Raw genomic sequence first — 22,934 nt, forward strand, 5'->3', positions numbered from 1 at the left:
CATATATTTTAATATCCAAATTTTAAATTTATTAAAAAATGTTATATATTAATAATTATATTTAAGTATCTCACACTATATATATACATTTACATATATTTAAAAATTTATATACAAGTTTTTATTTTGTTTTGACTATAATTGTTATTTAAAATTAAATTGTTTATTTTATATACATAATTTTTGGAAATTATAATAGGACATATCTCATTAATTTCAATCACTATATAATCACAGTAAAATGATTATTATTACTAAAATTACAAAAAGTTTTATAAAGATTTTTTTGACTACTATAATTTAGTCAATAATTAAAATATTATTGCTGATGATATCATGTTATAATTTTATTTTGATTATCGTTGTATTGTTGTATTAATTGTGCGATATATATATTTTTTAATTTAATGCGTAATTTATTATTTATAGATGACTATATATTTATAAGAATAGCGATAAGACGATAAGCAATAAATTGTGGAAATGATTGTATGATTGAATGTATGATTTATATATATGAGGCTTTCATATATATTCATATATCTCTTTCCATTGTATCTTTTTTCATTATAGGCTCGCGTTTTTAATTCTTATATTCTTGCCGCTGTCATTATAATAATTCAATAAGAGACTAGGGGTCTTAAGATTATTTCTTTGTCGCAAACATAATAAAAATTGATTTTACAACCAATATTCGTTTCTTTCTGTACTAAAATCAATGTATTATAAAAAGTAGAAAAAAATAAATTTTTAAACTTTTTTAGGTTTCTACATATTTCTTTTTTTTTTCTATTTTTGACATGATATCATATATAATATATATAAATTGAGAAATATTGAATAAAATTATTGCGGGTAATAAACGTGAGATAGAAAATATTACTGGCAATGTAATAATATTAGTGGAAGTAATAATATAATGGAATATAATAAAATATGAAAAATTTTTAAGTGATTACATTGTCAAATTTTTAATGGTATTATGAATATATTGATATTTTTTAAATGATGAAAGCTAACATTTGACATTTAAATGAAAGCTAATATTTCTTTCTAATTTAGCATTTTCTATGTTATTTCATGAGTTTAATATATATATTGTGCGTGTGCATATGTGTATGTGTGTATATTTTATATGTATTGTATTAGTATTTATTTTAATTCAGCAAGAACTTTGTATGCTTATTTAAAGATATTCTTAATAACTTAAGCAAATATGCAAGATATACATATTAATGAAACTGTACATGTGAGAGTCATTGATATAATTTTAATCTAAGTATATATATGTGTGCAAATAGTTTATACTAATATGAATTGTATCTATATATATATTCGCGCCAATTTATCAGATGTTTAATTATAGATAAACTAAAATATACTGTAATATAATGAAAAATATACATAATGTATTTTTTAATAATATTTGTATATATGTATAATTATTATGAATATATTATTAATATCTATGTTTTATGTAACATATCTTTATATATATGTTTTCGGAATATATAATTATATAAAAATAATACAATATTGTTAATAGCATAATTATGCTATTTGTAGTTATATTTTTTCAGCAGAATACTCGTTAATTTATGTGCGCACTTCGTTATATACAATATTTGATAATTGTTATTATACCAGATAGAGATTAAGTTATAGATTTATTTGGGTTAATCTTATAATGTAATTCTAAGTTTTTGTAAAAAAAAATCTTAATTTAAGTTTAGTTTTACTATTTGGTCTATATATAACAATGTTTTATATAAGCATTATTACTACAGTAAGTGTACTTTATTTATTTGTTAAATATCGTCACAATATTATTGAATATACAATTTTGTAAATTGCATGCAGGTAATATATATACTCTGTGTGTATTATTTATATATATTATGTAATATGTATATTACATTATGTGAAATATAGTAGTAATCTAAAAGTGCAAGAAGAAGAGAGAAGCAAGGAAGAGTATCGAGGCCCATCGTGGAGATTGCAGAAGCTAGCCAGCTGATTGACACGTCTGCATGGTTTCTGAATCAGGTGAATTCAGGGCCAAATCAACATTTGTAATGAAAAAACAAAATTACTTTTTATTATTCAGTATCAAACTCAGGACGTGTTACTGAAAATGTATCACGTCAATGAATAAATTAAACATAAATTGCACAGACTATAATTTCTGACAATTTCTCAACTTTCGCATTTATAATGTAATTATTCAATATTCAATATAATTATGATTGTAAGAATGTATATTTTTGTTGTACTTTAAAGCCATTTAAAGTTACAAATGTTGCTTTCTTCATGATTTTATAATTTTAGTTAATGACTTTAACAAAGTCTGGGTAACAGGTGATTGTGATGTTCTATTCTTTCAGCTTGTATGAAGATTATTTTAAAAAATTAAGTAGTTATCTTGTTTTAAAATATTGACTCATTTTTGCCCCAGTTATTTGAATTTTCATTGGATAGGTTTTCCATGTGTGGCAAGTAGCCTTGTTAACAGAAGTACGAAAGAAAATTTGAAGGGCAAACAAAGTTTCTTTTCTTTCTACGAGTACCTTAACACGATTAATTTTCTCGGTATACACCTTGGGTTTCCAAATTTTCGTCACTAACAACTATTCTGTATATGCGCTACGCCAATTTTATAAAATCGCACCATGTACTGAAGAAAAGAAAAAGAAAAACATTAAGAATGATATCTTTCGCAGTATGATCGATGTATCAAGCGCTGTACTGATTTTCTGTCAACAGATATTCCGGACCACCTCCTTCGCAGCGTTTTGGTAGTCCTCTGAGGGATCCTCCGCCTCATAAGCGATTTGAAGATGTCGCACCACCGGGTACCGAAGGCTATTACGATCTCTCGCCACCGGGCGTCGAGCATTCCGACAGACCGTTGAGGGAAGATCGGGAGCGGCAGCGTTCCTTAAGAGATCAAGAAGATCGGGAACATTCGTCAAAGGATCGTGACAATGAGGATCGTGACAGATTGAGAGATGACAGGTATACAACATTGAATATTGTGTTAAGTCTGAAAAATAACTCCCTTATTTAAAAAAATATTGCTTTCTCCTTTAATCACTTTACATTTAAAAAGAAGATATCTAATTGTATCTTAAAGGAATGTATTTGTGATATGCATATAATATGTTTCAAAGGGGTCGCGATCGTGAAGATCGTATACGCGAGAGGGACGACAGAGATCGCAGGATCATTAACAGAGATCGCGAAGATCGTGATAGACAAGCTCCGCCGAGAGATCATGAAGACAGGATACGAGAGAAAGATGAACGCGACAGAAGAGAAAAGGAAAAAGAACGAGATGATAGGCATATTCGCGATCGTCGAGATGATGATAGACACATCGAGAAGAAGGATTACGATAAAGATCGGTGTGTTCTGCGTGATTAAGTAGAATTAAATGCATAATTAATTACAAGAATTATAGTCAAGTTAAAAATTTCAATACGTTAGATATTTCTAATATGTAAACTATTGTACGTTGAAAAGAACGACAACTTGTTAAATTGGTTTCTTGATTTGTTGCAAATATGTTATCTATATATTTTCGTCTTTTTTTTTTGTTACAGTTACAGAGATGATCGAGATCGTCATAGGCAAGATGACAAGAGTCGGCCGCGAGAGAAGGAGAGACGCGAGCGCGAATACGAATCCGAAAGAGAGAAGGATAGAGATCGTCACGAGCGGTACGAGAGGCGTTCGCTAGAGCGGAAAAAGGGCAGAAAAAGTTTAAGTCCGTACTCGCAGAAATCTAGAGGCGATCCTAAGGATCTGTCGCCAGAGCGAAGTACGAAGAAGAAGGAAAAGGAACATGAGGAGAAAGTGGAAGAGAAGAAGAAAGAAAAGAAAATAAAGGAAAAGAAGAAGAAGAAGGATAGCGACGAAAAAGAGAAGAAGAAGAAAAAGAAGAAAGACAAGAAATCCAGTCAGAAGGAAACGCCTAAAGACGATACGATCAAAGTGGAAGATGCGCTGCTGGTCGAGGATAAAACGACGAATGACACTTCGTCTTCGCCGCTTAACAAGCTCGACGCCGTGAAAACATGCAGCGAGGAGGATAACATTGAAAACAGAATAGAATGTATCGCCAGTGAGGCACCCATCGTGCCAATCAAGGAGGAATTTGAGGACAAGTCTCTGGCGATGAATCCAGAACCGCCAGAATTCAACGAGCTCAGTCCCGGCAGTGGTCGGCTTGATCGCGCAGAATTCGGTACTAATCCACCGAATCCAAATTTCAAGCCAATTCCAGAACTTAAGTCGGACATGAAGCCAATTGATAGTCTCTATGGTGGACTAGACGACACAGAGATTAACACTGTGATCACAGAAAAATATTCTCTACTGTCAGAACATTCGCAAACCGAGACGAAAGAAGTCACCACCATGCTATCGACGGTGAAATCCCCGAAGAAGGATGAGTTCCTGGCACCCATACCCGAGTTGTCCAAGTGGGAGAGAGACGACACAATCGAGAAACCCGACGATAACAATGCGGATGAATCGCCGACGGAAAAAATACAGAGAGAGGACGAACCAAAATCAATGAAGATGGTTACTTCAGAAGTTCTAAAACGAGCGGAAAATGCTATATTTCAAAAAGCCATCAACGCGATTCGACCAATCGAGATCAAGAAGATTAGCGAAAGTAGGAAGATATTATATCAAAATCCCGAACCTAAAGTGTTGGAGACAGTGGAACCAACCGCTAATCGAGAGCCGCGAAAGAGCGTTAATGTGACGATTAATGTTGGTAGAAACGAGAGAAATGTCGAGATCACAGAGCCGGTGAAGAAAGCTAAGCTTGATCGTACCAAGTTCAAGCCCGTTCCAGAGACAGCCTATTCGCCGACCAGGCTGTCCGCCAAAGAAAGACTCGGTGAGAAGATCGAGGAGGGCAAAGAGAGAAAGATCAGCCCTATAAAAGGATTTCTAGAGAGGCGCGACAAGAACGAGAATCAGTCAAGAAGTCGATCGCCCAGAAGAGAGAAGAGAATTTCCCCTCCGCTTTTAGAACGACGCGTAGAGCCATCTTCGTTGGGTTTAGCCACAAGCGGCGAGCGAAAGGTATATCTGGATGAGAGAAAACGGGACAACAAAGATAGAGGCGATCGGTCGAAGGAAAGATCGGATTTTCGAGGCGACAGGCACAGTGGCGATTTGCGGTCAGAGAGGGAGAGTAGAATTGATTGTAGAACAGATTTCCGCTCAAATAGAAATGATGTCAAGGGAGAACGCGTGGAAAAGGATCGCGATAAGGAGCGAGATCGTGAACGCAGAGGTAGAACGCCTCCTTCGTCTTGCGCTTTCAAGAGAACGGATCTGACGAAAATAAGTTTATTAAAATCGAAGGATGACGAGGAAGAGAGAAGACGCGACAAGAAAACGCGAGAGGAGAAAAAGAGGAAGAAGGAGCATCGTAGCAGAAGTAAATCTAAAGAGCATAAAAAACGCAAGGAGAAGAAGCACAAGAAAGATAAGGACAAGAATCAGGAAAAGAAACAGAAGCACAAGGAAGGCGCAGCTTCGAAAGATGGAAAGTCAGACGGCAACGAGACCAAAATCAATTACGAGAATATCGAGCCGCCTCTGGCAGAGTCATTGAAGAAACAGAGAAAGAATCCGAGACTAGTGTCCGATCGCAAGCGTAGTATACTTGACGAGGCCAGCTTCGAACCCGATTATTCGGCCTCGGACTCGGAGTCGGATGGTGAGGACGGGAAGGGATTGCAACCATCAAAGAAACTGAAACTGGACGAAACGGAATTAGACAAAGAGATAGAGATGAAATCTTTGAAGAAGCGATCTAAGTCCAGTAGTAGTGAAGATACATCCAGTAGTTCCGACACGTCAAGCAGCGATTCGGACAGCAGTGACGAGTCGCATAAGAAAAAGAAAAAGAAACATAAAAAACATAAGAAAAAGAAGTCGGCTAAGAAAGACAGTAGCTCAGATTCGGACACTTATTCGGATTCATCCGACAGCAGTAGCGACGAAGAGAAACATAAGAAGAAATCAAAGAAATCAAAGAGCAGGAGCAAGCAGTCTAAGAAGAAGAAGAAATCCAAGCATAAATGACATCACTAGATATTTTTGATGCTCGATCAAAAAATACTTTACCTGAACAATATAAAAAAACATAAAAAAGTGCAAAAAAAAACAACAGCTTCTTTTCTTTGAGCGCTTTCAAATATTATAAGAATTATTTCATTTTCATCAATTCTATGGACAGATTATGCAATCGATGATATATGTATTATTTGCAAATCTTTCAGATAGAATAATAAGATTATTTTGTACTTGCGACATTGCCCGAGTTAACATAAAATTATTTTAAACAGGAATAATCTCTTTTTAGCAGTAGATTATTTATTGGCGCGCAAAAAAATAAAAACGTTTTTGACAAGTAAAACAAATTAATGGATTGACGAATAGTAGAAAGAAATGAAAAAAAAGGGCAGCATATATGTATATGAGATATAGAAAAGTTGCTCTAATTTATAAAAAGGAACAGATAGCATTATATGGCCTTTGCATAATTATCACGTTCCGGTTTGGTATATTAAAGTACTGTATGTAAGTTTATTATTGCAATAAGTGATGTACATTATAGCCCATATGTACCTTATGATATAATTTTGAAAAAAATATATACATAATAAGCATCTTAAAAAAATCCAATAATTATTATGTAATGAGTCAAGAACAATATCATTTAGGATTTCTGCTATCTCAGCATTATATTGTACTTTCATAATCTAATGTCAATATGTAAGAAACATCACGAAATAAAATAATAAAATTCTTTTAATATTTTCTTCATCTCATCAAAATAATATTACATACACAATCTCGTATCTTATGCTCATCATATTTATCGTATGTTATAATTTTCTTGTAATATTTTGAAGATACCACAATTTCGAGATATATATGCACCATATATATATGTATGTTGTACATATATATATATGTATTTATAAATATACCATATATACTGAAAATGAGACTAATTGTTTCTTCTTTATATTGTTTTTTTTCTTTTATTGTAATGAATACTATGATTTGTATACATTTCAATTTGTGTGTTTACACTTTCATATTTGTATATATAAAAAGATATATCTAAGTAATCTATATGTAACATACATCTGAAATAAATAAATAGCATTTAAAAAGCGCGATTGGATATTGAATAATTTATGTTTGTGTGAGGAATTTATAATTAGGTATTTTTCAAATTGGTAAATGTTTGCACAAGACCACACAGCAGTGGTAAGTTTCTGCTTTTTTCATTGTCTTTTACTCCTAGACTCTGTGCAAGAAGTGTACGATCCAAGGAATGCTTTGGGAGATCACATTCTGGAATAACATTTTTTAAATATTGCTTGCAAGATTTTAATAAAAATGTATTCTATATTTAATGCAATTTCTATTGTCATTTTTAGTATGATGACACATATAGGTGTATATATATAGCTATATATTCTCTAAAATAGCAATATACCTGCGATAAATACAGTGGAACTATATTTATATCCCATCCAATCCAAATATTCTCTAACAAGTTCATTGAGCAATATAATATCGTGAGAGGGTTTAACAATTTTTGATTTATTCTCTTTACTGGAGCAATCTAGTAGCTTTATCACTTCTGTACGCATTTCTGCCTTTATACGATCAAGATCTCCATCAGCCTTTAGTGATTCCCTTACAGCTGTAAATTCAAAATGTAGGTAATGTATTTCTTTTGTGTTTTATAAAAATGCCATTGATGTTGATAAGTGTTTTTAAAAAATTAGATTATGTAGCACAATTAGACACATGTGTCATAAAAGTGGCTAAAATATCTTGTAATATATATCATATAGTTTTGAATAAAGATAATGATAAGGAATAATGAATACAGTGAAAATGGCTGAAATCTTTTCTCTTGTGCAGTAATATATGTACACTATAGAGAGAGAAATTGAAGGTTACTTGTCAAATATGCCATTATCCTTGATTTCGTAATATTTATAATATGCAACATTTATGTAGCTATGTACCATTTACTAAATCCTTTTCTGTCGCCATTTCACGCTGTATTTCACTCAATATCTCTCGAAGAAATCCGAAATATAATGTTAGATGTGGTTAGATGTAATTAAAATAAATACCGCCTCTCTGATTCAAAATTCCAAAAATCTTTTCGTCGGAATGAAGTAGCGTTTGATTGACCAATCAGAGTGAAGAAATCTTTGCTCCTTTCGTCTTGATTGGTCGATCGACTGCTAGTCTACTCCGATGAGTGAATTTCCGAATTGTTCAGTATCGGAGCTTTCCAGTAAGAAATACACATAAACACAATATCATATGATTAGCTGTCAAATAGAAAAATGTTAGGGTCTTTAAAAATTCTCTATTTAATAGCCAATTGCATGGCATTGTGTCTATCTGTGTTTTCTTGCTGGAAAGTTATCTATTTTCAAGATAGCGGCAAGAGTGTTAACTTTTGACACCTTCGTCGCCCTTCCATCAACTTCCTCTCCCCTCCCGCATCGCCAATCCGCCGATCGGCTTTGTAACGTCGCGCGCTTCCAACGGCGGCCGCGCTAGTCTGACGTTTTCCGTTACGATCGAGTGGACGAGGGATCGTAGCTGATCGTAGTCAACGGTAGCGATTTCAGTTTATTTCGTACGTAGCGCGCGCGCGCGCTTTCCCGATTACAGCGAGTCCAGCATCAGCAGCGACGACGATTCCCTTCTTTTGCGAGCGACGACGACGACGACGACGACGACGACGACGACCGTCACACCACCGTTCGCCCTTTCATCTGTATGCCTCGCGTACGCCCCCACCGTCACCGATTTTCCATGAGTAAGTTATTTATTGATTTCAAAAGGGACATACTTTCTTAATAATACGCGCGACGACGATCTCCGATTTTTTTTTTTTCCGATGACGGTAAGAAACTTGCGAGCACGAACGAGACATCCCGTGTCGTCCGGTACACGCGTCGCGATGTATGTAATTTTATATAACGGCGTTCGCGGATCGAACCCGTATTTTCGTACACACGCGGTTATTACTCGAAACGTAGCCGAGTATCTCTTGGGCAAAAATAAAGAAATTGTGGGTAAAATGGTAGGTCAAAGAATATGCTTATGTACATACATCACGTATTCTGCTGTTTCGAGCGAAATAGGAAATTGGATCGTGGAAACTGGATTAAATTGTCTGCATGTTCCCTGGTAATTTAAACCGTCTTTGAGTCCTTATAAGGATGAGTATGAATAAGCACCTATATACCCCTTTTGTGTCTATGCGTGTTCTTAGATGTATTGAAGTTGCTGTTACACTTCTGCATTTGTGATACTATGATACGTTGAACATCCGAGAATGTTTTATCTTTCACCTTGTTTGCAGATGTTTTAATATCGAGATATCAATACTTTTTTTAGATATACGATAAACTAGATTTACTACAAGTCAGGTTTTAATGGTGAGGGGGTAAAGCGGGTAATAAAATTGTATTTTTCAAATTAACTTATCATGCATCTTGTACTTATATACTGATAATTTCTTTGTTGAAAACAATCTCGTTCTTTCTGCTAATAATGATAGTGTATGATCTTATCTCACTTATTACTCGAATATTGAAAAAGATATAACAAATAAAAAAAATAATTATTGATTATAAAATATGATATTGTGATTCATATCTTTATAAAACATGTAATACTCATATATATATCTATGTATATATATTTTTATATGTATTGATTAAGTATCTATTTGTTTGAATTACAGGTGTTAATATTGTCTTCCTAGAGCCACTGGTAATGCAAATATTCTTCCTTGATCTGAAGTCTGCAAGATGGTTTTCGTCATTCAGTTCCAATTTTAGCTGAGAGTAATATAGAAATGTGAGCAGTGACTGCATATTCACAAATGGCACAGAGCATTCACTTTTACATCATTTATGAATAAGTATGAAATGCAATTGTTATTAGTAATTTAACTTGCATTTTAATAAAAATTATAGCAATGTAAATATATGATATTGAAAAGATTATCATATATATGTAAAATTAAAATAATACACACTCTTCTTTAATACATTAATAATTTTTCTAAAGTAAGTGCAATATGCTAAATAAAAAAGTATTTAGTAATTCAGAAAATATAATTCTGATTTGATTGCATTTAAATAAATATAAATATTGTTAATACATTAATAATACAATTACAATATGCAAATGAATTCTTTTGTTGTAGAGCGAAACGAAATTGGTCCAGCTTGATGGTAATGCGGGGATGTGGATCTGCTTCGACCCAACAGAAAGCCGAGTAGGCTGGGGTACTTCCATTTCGTTCGTTGTGCTTCTATACTGGACCTCCATTACTATCGATGCCAGTTTAACGAATGCAGCCGCGTCCAATGTCCCACATAGTACCGTTACGTCGGACGTATCCCTCCCATCGTCGGCACACCACGATAACGACGAATGCAGGAATGTGACCACTGACAATAGAGAGGGTACATTTAACAATTCATCGTTTGCAATTAACCCGAAGGATGAATTTCGGTTTGCGACGATCACTTCACTGGCGAAATGTCGTGTTGCTCTCATGTCTGTACAGGTACTGGACTGTCAGTGGTCAGCCATGGATCCGGTTATCCTCATTCGCCGATAGTGCCTCCACCTTTTCTGTACGGAGCTCTTACCTGCCAACCCTATCAAGGAATTTACGTCAACCACATCTACTTTCAACTCGCAAATGCCTTCTTCCTATTGTCACACCTTGCACCAAGCGGCATACATGGTGTACTTTATTTAAGGTGCACTCTACTCGTGGGCTGTGCCTTTCTTGCTTTGTGGGGCTGGACAATAGCTTGCTGGCTGGATGCTGCTCTCTGGAATGCTCTCTTTGTTGCCATCAACTTCGTCCATGTATGCACGCTTCTTTACAAGCTCAGGCCTATCAAGTTCACAAGGGAAATTGAAGAGGTAAGTGAAAAGCAGTAGAAGACAATGATTTGAGCAGTAATGTGTCAATATCTGATCTTAAAAATCATATTAGATTCTTTTAAGGTCCAGAAGTATATAGGCTCAATTTTTTTTATTTTTAATGATCTATCTTGGGTTCTTTTAGAGACATTAGAGGAATGAATTTGTAGAGAGTATTATATATATATTTTATAATTCTCATAAACTTATAGATAATATGCATGTGTATTCACTGCTTTTTATTTATAGATATTTTATATCTTATATAATACTGATATAATATGTTTAATTATTATATTAATAATTTGCAACTCTGATATACAGGAAAGATTATATATAAAATAATAATTTATATTTCGAAATATAATATTTAGTATTAAGTATGTGAAAACATTCTCTTTTATATTTTTTAAAATTATTATTGTATAATATAGATATACTAGATAACTTATAACTAGATATTAGGAACTTGGAAAATAGTTAGCAATACACAATCTCTGTAATTTGCTTCATTGTCTGGCTGCAACATTTGTATTATACACACTGATTTCTTATTTATTTTTGCACTATTATTACAAGTCCATTATTACAAATGACATCTATTTTGCGCTTGTCAAAATTAAGTTGTGTGTTATGAAATCTAATGGCTGAGCTCAACTACTATCAATTTTGTTTTAGATATGATAGAATTTGTTCTTAAACAATAACCAAATAGCAATAACAACAATAACAGTAACATATTAACAGCACAGTCCAATAATGCAGTTGAAATCTCGCCCTTAATGTGTTAAATTTATTTTGAAGCTTAAAACAATCAGGATTAATAAAAATTTTTCACTATCATCTTCTTTTATATAGGTATACATTGCAGTGTTCCAGCCATTACGGGTTTCTCGTCATCAATTCAGAAAAGTATTAAATTGCATGAAGGTCATTCGCCAGTTGAAGTATCAAGAGGTTTATGCACAAGAAAAAGTGACCAAAGTTGATTCTTTATCATTGGTGTTGTCAGGAAAGTAAGAATGCATCTTATTTAAGTTCTTTAGATGTATTTATTGTTATAAAAGCTCTATATATTTAGTTATTACAAATATATTTTTATTCTCATTGTTCAGACTAGTTGTCTCACAAAGTGGGAGAGCATTGCATATTGTCTTCCCACATCAGTTCCTGGATTCTCCAGAATGGTTTGGTGTTTCGACAGACGAATATTTCCAGGTAAATTTGTTATCAAGCATATTTGTTATCATGCAATTTTTTATCAACATGTGTTTTTTATATTAGCGAGATCTTTTATTGCACAGTCAGCGCTTTTTCAATAGGCTTATCAAATATTTCGGATTAACTTTGATATATATGTATATATATATATATATTTAAAATAGACATTTATATTTACTTAGGTATCAATAACAGCTATGGAAGAATCAAGAATATTATTATGGCATAGGGACAAACTAAAATTAAGCATAATTAGCGATCAATTCCTGCAGGCAGTGTTTGATCACATTCTGGGAAGAGATGTAGTTAAGAAATTGATGCAGGTACAGTTTTATTATTGTACATTAAAATATTAAGTTTAATATACATATAGAATTATTTAAAAAGTCATAAAAAGATCAAATTTTGTTTTGTAAAAAGAAATAGTAAAATTGTTAAGATTTGTTAATAAAAAAAAAATATATATATGCAAATGCTCTGCTATATTTGCTTGCAATAGGTCAGTGAAACAATGGCTGCTAGCAATCATCAGCAGCAAAATGGACAGATAATTGGTCTGGGTGGACTCGGAGCCTTAGAAAATGATGCTGATACGAAACTTTTTGTTGTAAAAAAGACTGGTGACAGTCAAGGCATTACTGCTCTCATTAGTCGTCAACTCCAAGGTATGTATTCATTTTTATTTACGATTTCTATTCTTACTATAATTGAAGAATTCAAACAAATATGTGTATGATAAATTGCCTTCATTTTTGTATTACTTTGAACTTTGCTTTTATAAATATTTTTAAATATATTGTGACACTATTGTTTTTCTTAAAAAGGAACTGTATCTATATCCTGTATATTCTTTATTAGTTTTTATCAGCAATCTATCTTTTTCCTATAATTAGCAAAATGCACATTTTCCATAAGATTTAGGCATGTGCATGTCTTGCGTGCATCCAATGTTTTAATTCATTTTTAATGTTATTCTTTATTTTCAATATGATTTCTATAATAAATATAATTCTTTTCACTATATATATATATTTTTTAAATTTCTATTATGTTGCTAAGATTTGCATCAACCAATATAGTGACTATTTACACAAAATTATATTGACTCAAATCCAATAAATACAAAATAATTAACAAAAAACCATTAATTAAAAAAGACAGCCATTTTTATTTTAGGTTTATGTTTAGATCTTTATAAAATACCGTCATATTCATTTCAAAGTAATACAATCTTTTGTTATCAAGTTGAGACATAGTAATAACTAATACGTGTTGTAAATTTTTGTATTTATTTACATGCACCTTTTTTATAATTTTGCATCAACTTTGATTTTGCTTCGGAAATAGAAGAGAGAATGCCGCTACTGTACACGAGCCAAGAAGTATTGAATAATACCTTACACCATACAAACCCTCTACGTGTACCATCCTATATACTTCCTTCACATCCTATGCCATACAATGCTCAGACTTCGCTGTAATATCCTTGTCTACCAATTGTGCAATCTAGCACAAAGTCCTATGTGCTGTACATGTTATGTTCCTGCAATGGATGCGTGTACATTACACAAATATCAAAGAGTAACATCATTTATTGTTCTTCCTGGCTTGTATTAAAAGGTGAGTTTTCTATATTTTCAAAAATTATTGCCCATAATAAATTCAAATATGTGAAAAGCAATGTTTATAAACGGAGTTATATTAAACACAATGATATTTTTAAAAGCATATTTAATCTTGAAAATCAATAATAGTAATATTGAAAAAGAAGGACAAACTATTTTATATTAAAATATTTAGATTCTCTTGCATGCTGTATCTTTTAGTTTCTTTGTATTTGTTTCGATCAACGTAAAAATATTATAAGATAATATATAAAGATTTGTTTTTATCTATATAATATTGATCTATATAATATTGAAAGTAATGTACAATTTGTATAACTTCTTTATGATAAGGAGATATACAATTGTGATGTAATATATATCTCAAACAAATATATTTTTAAATGTGATTTTTACATTATGTTGAAAGGTATATCATAAGATTGAAAAAAATTATTGTTGTTTTACAGCGGCAGGAGATCCAAATGCATGGAGATTGGGAAGAATTGAAGAGACTGATCATGAAACACCTGTTTAATGGAAGGATTGTTAATTCGATGTCATCCTCGACAGTCAATATAAAATAACACCGGTGTTTTTACAAAATGCGATTACAACAAGCTGATATTCATTGTGACTAAAAAAAATGGCGTGTTGAAACTGTGGATAGAACAATTGAAGATTTTCTTGCCAATTAATAATTTTCCCAATGACTAGTCAACTGTATGCGATAACAAGAGAAAATTCCATCGTTTTGTAGCATATAATGAATTCCAGTCTAGTTTATAAACCAACTAACAATAAGTTTATGCTTCCAGTATATTTGTTGGGTATGCTTGAGCATATTTAATTTAAGAGAATGGGGCTGTATTTATAATTTACTTTAGTAAAATTGATATGTATTCTGTGATGGATGAATAATGGATTAAGACTTTACAAGTATGCAGGTGTGTAATGAAATGAGGGTGACATGTTTCGCAGTGGCGTAACTTGTGTCAATGTGAGGTCTGTGATGTCACGGAGGGATTTGATAGAAGTCAGGGAGGCCTAAAGAAACTTCTTTCCCATACCCAGAAATAGTGCCTTTTTACTTACACTTCCTTTCTTAATGTTTCCATGGAGAAGATATGTACAATATTATGATATGCGCGTCATATAACATATATATGAATTATAATATATTTATCCAATGTATCTAGTAGAGTTGTCCAAATATCGCTGTATTACATGTTTGAAGGTCCATGTTGTGATACTATTAAGAATCCGGTGTTCACATGGGTGAAAGAAGCACACGAAGTTACGCCATCATTAATACATTGGATATTAAAGTGCGATGTGTAAAGAACATTGTTGCGAAATTTACATCGCTACATTGCTGCTAGAAACGCTGAATTGCGTATAACTTTCGATATTTAACGGAAAAATTATTACAAGTTGCTATACAGAGTAACATTGTGATCATAAATATAGTGCGTTCACTCAGACGTTGATTATTATTGTTGTATTTGTTTGCGAATGATGTATAATGATTATTCTATATTATTTTTTTTCTGGATTAATGGAAGTAAATATTTGAATATTTAAAGTGTGTATTGCGAGCGAAGGTAATCACTTAAAAAAAAAAGTCAATAGTTTACGATCGAGAGAAAATAAAAATACAGTAATCGAGGAATAAAATAATCTTAAAACAAAAATCTCGAGATTAATGATTAAAATTTCAATAGTCAAATGTATACTATCGAAGAAATAATCCTTTTGGAAACAACTTTGTTCAATCTTTGGAAATATCACATTAAAACATTAGAAAGTTACTAAACAAAACAATATTATACCCACTTAAGATTGTAATATTTTAAGAAGACTTTTTATATGTAAGATCATAATTCTGCTATATTTCGGGTATCGCCGATAATTTACCGCATATCATAACAATTATTCTCTATTATGACACACATATATACATACTAATATTTTGAACACTGAGAATATCATTTTACATAGCAAAATACTAAAATATAGGAATGCCTTTTGATACATATAAGTGTGGAATCCAGGACCATAAAATTAAATCCTTTTTACGTATATGATCCGTATATAAAGAAAGACAAGTTTATATTACTTTCCATATGAATGTGTGAATTATATATTACTGAATCTTTGTTGTTTATTGTCTCTTATTGTTGTTATGATTATTTTTGTATATGGAATTGTTTTCTAGTATTATAGTTAAAGATATAAAAGGAATGGCTGATGAAAGAGATGGAGAAAATTTAAATCACACATTGAATACAATAAGAATGAGTATAAAGTGGCGATGCGAATAAAGAGAGTTAGTTTTAGAGATAGAAGCGACCTTTTATTATATCCTTTATTCTCCATTCTTTTTTTGATTTTTTATCAAACAATATATATATATATTTTTTCTATCAAACTAATATATACATATATATAATTATATATATTATTATTATTATTATATTATTAATATTCCTTTTATACATTAGTATAATATTTATTTATTTTTTCAAACGCAACTTTTTGCTTAATTCAAGTGCAAAAGTTTTTGACAAAGATATACGAACTGCTCTTACTCGCGTTGAGATTGACGCGCCGTCGTGACGATTACGCGCGAATGCGTCCTCGGTGGTCTCAGTTGCGCAATGATAAGGATGACAAAAGCTTCAGCGAGACAACAGCACGATAATAACGATGATAATATTGAAGATATTATGAATATAAATTAATTTATTTATAGGTAATTTATAAATAATAAAAATATTGTTTTTATATAATGAAAATATACTGTTTTATTTTTTGAATTATATAAATTAGAGATCTGGAGATGAATTATACAAGTTCTCTACTATTGTCGCAAATGCGTGGTGTAAGCCTTATGTAATTTTTAATAATTAATATATGTGCTGTAAAATTAAAAAGCTTAAAGAAGCAAGATTACGTTTGGGGGGAATAATATTACCCCAGTGATAAATTTGATAAAAGATGTAACCCATAGAATATCAAAATCTTGATCGCGTCCACACGTCAATTTGGAAAATTTTGAAAATGTATACAGATCTGATCAATTCGTCTTAAAAAAATATAACATGTTTTACTATACACGTTTTATCATAGATAGACTCGATGCTGCACGCTCAAACTGAACGACATTCATCTCGAGGAGCAAACGTATGCTACGAACGCACGCAATGAAATGAAGCGTGTGAAATTGTGGTAAAAAAAAAGTGGCGATTACGCGTGCGCGACTTTCGCACGTATAAATAATCTTCTCAACGAATATTTTTTTTTTCTTTTCTTATGAGAAAAAGACATTTGCTCAATTTCCTTGCGTTATCAAATCGATCGCGTAATTAGGGACTTTATAGAAACACTATTTTAGACTTTATAGAAACACTATTCATTATTGAGAAAATATGGATGCTTTCACGGTAGTATCTTGTGTCGCCTTGCATTATATGAAATTAAGTAATTTGTGCGAAAATTTACAGAGGAAAGTAAATAATAGTTGATTGATCAACAGAAAAAGGAAAGGGTAAATGTAATTCTCGTCGGCTACTTCAGTCATACGCGTTTCAGATCTTGCAAAGAAATGATCTACACCGAAATTAACAATAAGTATTTTAGTCTAAATAGGATTCTTCTGCTCGCTATTGGCGTGTGGCCCTATCAACAATCGAACCTTACACGATTTCAATTTATTTTGCTGTCTAGTATTCTAACGACAAATGTTATATTTCAGGTAAGCTCTAATATAGTAACTTATAATAGTATTAGCATGATGAATTATTTTGCAAAGCAGTCTTTTTATCATAAAATTTAAAAATCACAATTTAGATTAACATAAAATTATTACGTCAACTATATTATGATTGTACGTAAACACATAGTTGTGCTTATAGTTCAATTAAAACGCACACACATATACAAAATTAATATCGGAACACACACACATACGCATATATAATTCTGTATTCTATTGTAATTCATTCGTGTGTATGTGTATATGTGTGCGTGTGTGTATATGCGCGTTTATGACTTTAAAAGAATGATTTTTTAATGTAAACTTGTAAATAAAATTACTATTTGCAGTGTACAATATTTGTCTCACAAAAATGTACTCCGGATCTCGCTATCAAAGTTCTATCTTCCGCATTTTTCTTTATTGTGTTTATAATAAAATACAACTTCTTCTATTTTAAAATCGAAATTGTAAGTTGATAGCTTATTCGTCAGATCGAATAAACATTCTTGTCAAATAAATTTTTACGCAATGTTTTCTAACATTATTATTATGGCTGCGTTCAGAGAACATGCTAAAAGCGCCGTTCTATCTTTGTTATTTACTAAAAGTTGAACAAGGACAGAGCACGCTCATAGTGCTAAAAGCGTGCTTCCCGAACGCATCCTATTAAAAAAAAAACAATATACAAAAGAAATATATAAACATACAAAAAAAAAGATATAAAATTGCTGAAACAGATGAAGGATATATTGGGACAACTATCGCATGTATGTAATAAGTTAAAAGACGCAAATGAAATTGCTATTATAAATGAATATGGATGTAACGCCAAACGTTATACCGTTGCACTTACAGGTAAGATAATCTTTTTCACGTATAACCACGGTTTCTTCTTAACACGTAAGAGCTGTCAATATTTTACTTTGGAAAATTGATTTCGACAAATTATAACAGTTTTTCTGTATATATAATAATTAACAAGTGTTTTAAAATCGAATAAATAGTGGAAAAAGCAAAGTAGCAATTAATTGCGCAATAAAATCAATCACGGATATGAAAGAATATTAAAGTTTAGATTGTAACACATGCACATGAAAGAAAATATCAGATAACATGTAAATAAACTTAAAAAACTTATATAGGGAGAAATGTACATACCAATTCTCTTTTCAACATTTTTTCAGTACTTGCCGTTTGCAGCCTATCGACTTTTATCGTTGCGTCATTTTGGTCGGATATTATCAACGTAATTTTATCGTCAAATACGTCTCAACCACATCATCTACTAATCGTAACGGAACATTTTATTAATCAAGAAAAATATTTTTATTTGATACTGCTGCACAACGTTGCATCACTATGCATCGGAGCGACTGCAATGTTAGCGGTAGGAACAATGTTCATCGCGTATCTTCAACATACTTGTGGAATGTTTAAAATTGCCAGGTATGAATACAAAAATGGCGCTGTAAAGATTCGAATAATTTATCATTTTCAAACAAATACTTAAACAAAACCGTTTAAATTTAATCGAAAAAATACGCTATTTGATAATTTTTGTTGTTGATCATTACAACACAAATTATTATTAAGTGGAAAACCGGCAAATAAAAACCAAGGCGCGGATATTGGTGCGTGAACTTATTATTGTTAAATTTTAATAATAAATGTATATTAAAAATGTACGTTTTGGACCTTTTTTGGTCCATCTTCAGCATGGATAAAAATATATAAAGATTACATTGGAATTTTAAAGTTGATATATACAACATTCGTTATTGTAGTCAAGTTACAAATTAAAATCGATAATCAGAAAAGAAGACTCACTAGAACCTGCATAGAGTCTGTACAAAATAGTGGACAATGTCTAAACGTGATCGCCACACGTATATCCGTCAGTGGTTTACAATATAATAATCCGGACAAATTATTATTTATAGCTATCGTATCGAATACGCAATGAACGTCAATATGCTACGAAATATTGATCATAGAAAAACACATTTGATATTGAAGAATTTAATTTGCGCTGTGGACATTCATCGAGAAGCTATGAAGTTCGTATACATTCGATAATGTGCGTGCGCTATATACGCATAGTAATAGATTTTTATTTTTTAAAGATTGTCCACTCTCTTGCTATCCAATTGTCAGGCAATGATGTTCTGTTTAATAATATTTGGAGTAGGCGCTGTGAGCCTTAATCTATTTCGAGTAAGTTTCCTATTTATGTTAAATCTATTTTTATGTATAGAACAAGCGCTCGATGGTTTCCATAAGGTTAAAAATATATTAAAAATACCTTAAGATAACTCTTGTTGCAATTTTAACTATGGAAATCTTCAAATTGTAACGTGATATAATTTGAGAGCTGGAATCATATTCAGCGTTTAAAACACTATGGGAATTGATCTTCCATTTCCTCATGTACGAAAAAAGTTATTTTCTTATTGAACTGTCTTATTTCCGTGAAACATTTTAGATTTGTCTTAGATTTTTCAGATTTTGTCATCATCCGGAATAGATGTCAAGGAATTGATGTTACACTTTGTATATGCAAATGTCAGTCTCTTGTATATGTTCCTATCCAACTATATCGGTCAGGATATAACGAATTACAATAACCACGTTTTTGTTACCGTGTAAGAAAAATCTGCAAAACTGCACGTATGGAGACTCATATTGTTACATTAAAAAATGTTGAGGTATCTCTGCACAACAAGCATATATGAAATTTACTGATAAAAAAATCGTTTTGCGATCATCTTGAAGATCTTATCGAGAGATTCATCGTTTATAATTCATTTTCTAGGTATAACGTTCGGTGGTATATAGCTCCATTACATCTACAGAAAATAGTACTGTTTTTGTTACAACCGTTTTGCGATCATCTCGAAGATCTTATCGAGAGATTCATCGTTTATAATTCATTTTCTAGGTATAACGTTCGGTGGTATATAGCTCCATTACATCTACAGAAAATAGTACTGTTCTTGTTACAAAGAAATTCGAGAAATTTTACTTTGAACGTCGGTGGACTATTTGTTGCATCTATAGAATGTTTTGCTACGGTATAAGATATATAGTAGAATATATACCTAAAGTAGCATATATATTATAAGCATATAAATGAGATATCTTTCATTATAGCTAGTGAAGACCTCAGTATCTTATTTTACAGTTATATATTCTACGTGATAACGAGATTATAATAATAATAGTTGAAATTAAAATAAGAGCACGGTAAGAGTATAGTCATTACATATATAAAAAAAACAATATTGTTCATATATTTTTTATATATTAGAAAAATAAAAACTTCTATTTTTAGAAGTAGAGATTTTTCCATGCAAAGAAAAATATCGAGGGACGGAATAATTCAGTTCAAGATATTATTGCACGTATTATACTTTTACAACGCATCGAAATTGATATTGAGCATATAACGTGTACTTCAATATAATAAAGTATAATAAAAATATAATTATTTTATTTATTGGCTTCAATTTCTATATCTTCTAGTATAAATTTCTATAATTTCTATTTTTATATCATCTTTGAACATTACCGAATAGATCCAACATCAAAATATTCAAACCTGAGAGGAGAGTGTTTTTCTCGAAGACTTAACTTATCTTACAAGTGCGTGTATGCATTGGAATAAAGTGTCGGTTTCGAAAAGAGGGAAAATTACTTGCATGGGGTTGTAGTGCAAAGAATTGTCCATTCATAGAAAAAGAACATGTATTGAGGGAGTACTTTCAGCGCCATATCGATCGTGTAATCGTATACATCTCACGGAGACATTTATTGAATACAACACGTGTTCCGATCTCACGGTTGTGCTTCGCCTACAATTTTTTTGCGTTATTAAAGTAATTCGCGCTGAAATTTATGCTAGAAGATAGAAATGTGGAATATCTAATCGATCGATGCAAAAAAAGAAGGGGAGGAGTACAATGTCGTCGATAAACACGTCGTCATTAAAACATGATTCCCTATGATTATTATAATTAACGTAATTATGGTTAATGTTTGAAAATAAGATGATTATTTTAACTTTTAAAAATAAGTTAAAACCATACTACGATAATAACCATACCATATTACGATGATAAATTTTCATCGAAGTGCGTATTCCGTGTTGCTCTTTTATGATATAATAAAGTGTGTATCTCCCAATTTTGATTAATTGACTGATTTAATGACTGCAAATAAATTTACCTAATAGGGGAGAATTTACTGCAAACCAACGATTACTTACTTGGCTCGGTGGACCGATCACAAAGTACCCAGCATCCGGTTAAAGACTAACGGCAAAATTTTTTTTACTCTGATTTTTTCGTAGGAAGACAAATCCAAAAAAGTACCCGGTTTTACCTTACTTTCCCCTATATATATATTTAATTTTGTACGCTCTCTTTCCGACTTTAACGCATTATATATTTGTATATTATCATAGAAAAGAGACATTTTTTAAATGAATGATATACCAACAAACGTTATAAAAGCAGTATAAATATCTTAAATAAAATCTTTTTGAGTCGCACCGAAAGAGGCAATGCAGCTCAGCGCTTTTCTTCTATCGGCACTTTTCGCATCCGGTTTTTCGGGATCCTGCGTGGATTTTCATCGATATTCTTCGAAATTAGGCCTCGGTACATTAGTATGGCATATCTGTACAATTTCTTAAAGTCTGAATCAAAATAATATGAAAACAATTATATATAATGACTTCGTCGTTTATTAAAGACAGATAAAAATATGTTCCATTACTCGTTACATTTGTATGATGTCCAGTGCCTGCAAATGGTTTTTTAAAAGAGACCAAAAATTATATTAATTCAAAATTAATGAATAAAATATATTCGTTTGTAACCACAATTTTTTATCAAAAAGTCTGCAAAAACTAATTGTAATTTAAATTTCTGTATTTAAAAAAATTAAATTTATGCATTATATCCATATTCAATCTATTATGAAGTATTTTCATCGTTAAAAAATAATATTGATATTAATATGAATAATGATGGAAGAACATTCTTAACAAAAAGAAAGAAGCAAATATGTCTTCTCTCAAAGTATACTATTTAATGAATTTTTCTCGTGATTCGATTTCAAAGTGTCTGGTGATCGTCGTTAAATCACTGCCAAAAGCATTGCTTCCAGGAACCGCCAAGAAAACCTGGATTTAATTCCAACTCTGCAACGGAAACTTTCAATTTTTAACGAAGCACCGAACTAAGCGTCGTGGATAGGTTCCACAAAAACCGACGAGAAATAACTCTCCACGATGAAGATCGTTTCGATTCTCCGCCAGT

General features: G+C 31.6%; 4 protein-coding genes across 10 annotated transcripts in view; 3 read left to right on the forward strand and 1 right to left on the reverse strand.

Annotated features, from left to right (window-relative positions):
* LOC115240738 (zinc finger CCCH domain-containing protein 13-like) overlaps positions 1 to 6,844 on the forward strand; it is a 17,499-nt gene extending 10,655 nt beyond the window's left edge. For all 3 annotated transcript variants that reach the window (XM_029816083.1, XM_029816084.1, XM_029816085.1), the window contains 3 exons: positions 2,764 to 3,015; positions 3,171 to 3,404; positions 3,603 to 6,844. In XM_029816083.1, coding sequence (XP_029671943.1) covers positions 2,764 to 3,015; positions 3,171 to 3,404; positions 3,603 to 6,111 — 2,995 coding nt within the window. In that variant the 3' untranslated portion in view covers positions 6,112 to 6,844. The remainder of the gene's footprint in view (positions 1 to 2,763; positions 3,016 to 3,170; positions 3,405 to 3,602) is intronic.
* A 205-nt stretch (positions 6,845 to 7,049) lies between these two features.
* On the reverse strand, positions 7,050 to 8,214 carry LOC115240749 (lisH domain-containing protein FOPNL). Of its 2 annotated transcripts, none has more exons than XM_029816104.1 (3): positions 8,082 to 8,214; positions 7,541 to 7,750; positions 7,050 to 7,395 (listed from the first exon to the last, which is right to left on the reverse strand). In XM_029816104.1, exons 1-3 carry the CDS (start codon positions 8,107 to 8,109, stop codon positions 7,259 to 7,261), a joined length of 375 nt encoding a protein of 124 aa, XP_029671964.1. In that variant the 5' UTR covers positions 8,110 to 8,214; the 3' UTR covers positions 7,050 to 7,258. The 2 variants fall into 2 exon arrangements, with proteins under 2 accessions (XP_029671964.1, XP_029671963.1); XM_029816103.1 differs by having other exon boundaries at positions 8,014 to 8,155.
* Positions 8,215 to 8,571: 357 nt separating this feature from the next.
* LOC115240745 (blood vessel epicardial substance-like) lies at positions 8,572 to 16,196 on the forward strand. 4 transcript variants are annotated; one of them, XR_003884816.1, is made up of 10 exons: positions 8,573 to 8,893; positions 9,827 to 10,006; positions 10,295 to 10,556; positions 10,661 to 11,028; positions 11,887 to 12,044; positions 12,144 to 12,246; positions 12,432 to 12,572; positions 12,749 to 12,914; positions 13,597 to 13,869; positions 14,324 to 16,196. XR_003884816.1 is itself a non-coding variant. In XM_029816096.1 (9 exons), the coding sequence occupies exons 3-9, from the start codon at positions 10,334 to 10,336 to the stop codon at positions 14,389 to 14,391; spliced, it is 1,227 nt and encodes a 408-aa protein (XP_029671956.1). In that variant the 5' UTR covers positions 8,572 to 8,893; positions 9,827 to 10,006; positions 10,295 to 10,333; the 3' UTR covers positions 14,392 to 16,196. The 4 variants fall into 4 exon arrangements, 1 of the variants encoding a protein (XP_029671956.1); XR_003884818.1 differs by having other exon boundaries at positions 9,827 to 9,942; XR_003884817.1 differs by lacking the exon at positions 8,573 to 8,893 and adding an exon at positions 9,143 to 9,160.
* A 380-nt stretch (positions 16,197 to 16,576) lies between these two features.
* Positions 16,577 to 20,959, forward strand: LOC115240707. The gene is made up of 10 exons (XM_029816023.1): positions 16,577 to 17,610; positions 17,961 to 18,080; positions 18,351 to 18,468; positions 18,798 to 19,059; positions 19,554 to 19,670; positions 19,737 to 19,827; positions 20,116 to 20,255; positions 20,552 to 20,684; positions 20,764 to 20,856; positions 20,945 to 20,959. The coding sequence occupies exons 1-9, from the start codon at positions 17,461 to 17,463 to the stop codon at positions 20,809 to 20,811; spliced, it is 1,179 nt and encodes a 392-aa protein (XP_029671883.1). The 5' UTR covers positions 16,577 to 17,460; the 3' UTR covers positions 20,812 to 20,856; positions 20,945 to 20,959.
* The last annotated feature ends 1,975 nt before the right edge of the window (positions 20,960 to 22,934 follow it).

Source organism: Formica exsecta, unplaced genomic scaffold, assembly GCF_003651465.1.
Source record: "Formica exsecta isolate Colony F162 unplaced genomic scaffold, ASM365146v1 scaffold444, whole genome shotgun sequence".
NCBI classification, from domain to species: Eukaryota; Metazoa; Arthropoda; class Insecta; order Hymenoptera; family Formicidae; genus Formica; species Formica exsecta.

Coding starts and splice junctions, on each gene's coding strand:
- LOC115240749 (XM_029816103.1), bottom strand. CDS start 8,065: ATGTTGCATATTATAAATATTACGAAATCAAGGATAATGGCATATTTG. Junction 7,751..8,013: donor GATAATGGCATATTTGACAA/GTAACCTTCAAT, acceptor TTGAATTTACAG/CTGTAAGGGAATCACTAAAG. Junction 7,396..7,540: donor TTCCACTGTATTTATCGCAG/GTATATTGCTAT, acceptor ATGTTATTCCAG/AATGTGATCTCCCAAAGCAT.
- LOC115240745 (XM_029816096.1), top strand. CDS start 10,334: ATGTGGATCTGCTTCGACCCAACAGAAAGCCGAGTAGGCTGGGGTACT. Junction 11,029..11,886: donor TCACAAGGGAAATTGAAGAG/GTAAGTGAAAAG, acceptor TCTTTTATATAG/GTATACATTGCAGTGTTCCA. Junction 12,573..12,748: donor TAGTTAAGAAATTGATGCAG/GTACAGTTTTAT, acceptor TGCTTGCAATAG/GTCAGTGAAACAATGGCTGC.
- LOC115240707 (XM_029816023.1), top strand. CDS start 17,461: ATGATCTACACCGAAATTAACAATAAGTATTTTAGTCTAAATAGGATT. Junction 18,469..18,797: donor TTATACCGTTGCACTTACAG/GTAAGATAATCT, acceptor ACATTTTTTCAG/TACTTGCCGTTTGCAGCCTA. Junction 19,828..20,115: donor TGAGCCTTAATCTATTTCGA/GTAAGTTTCCTA, acceptor TAGATTTTTCAG/ATTTTGTCATCATCCGGAAT.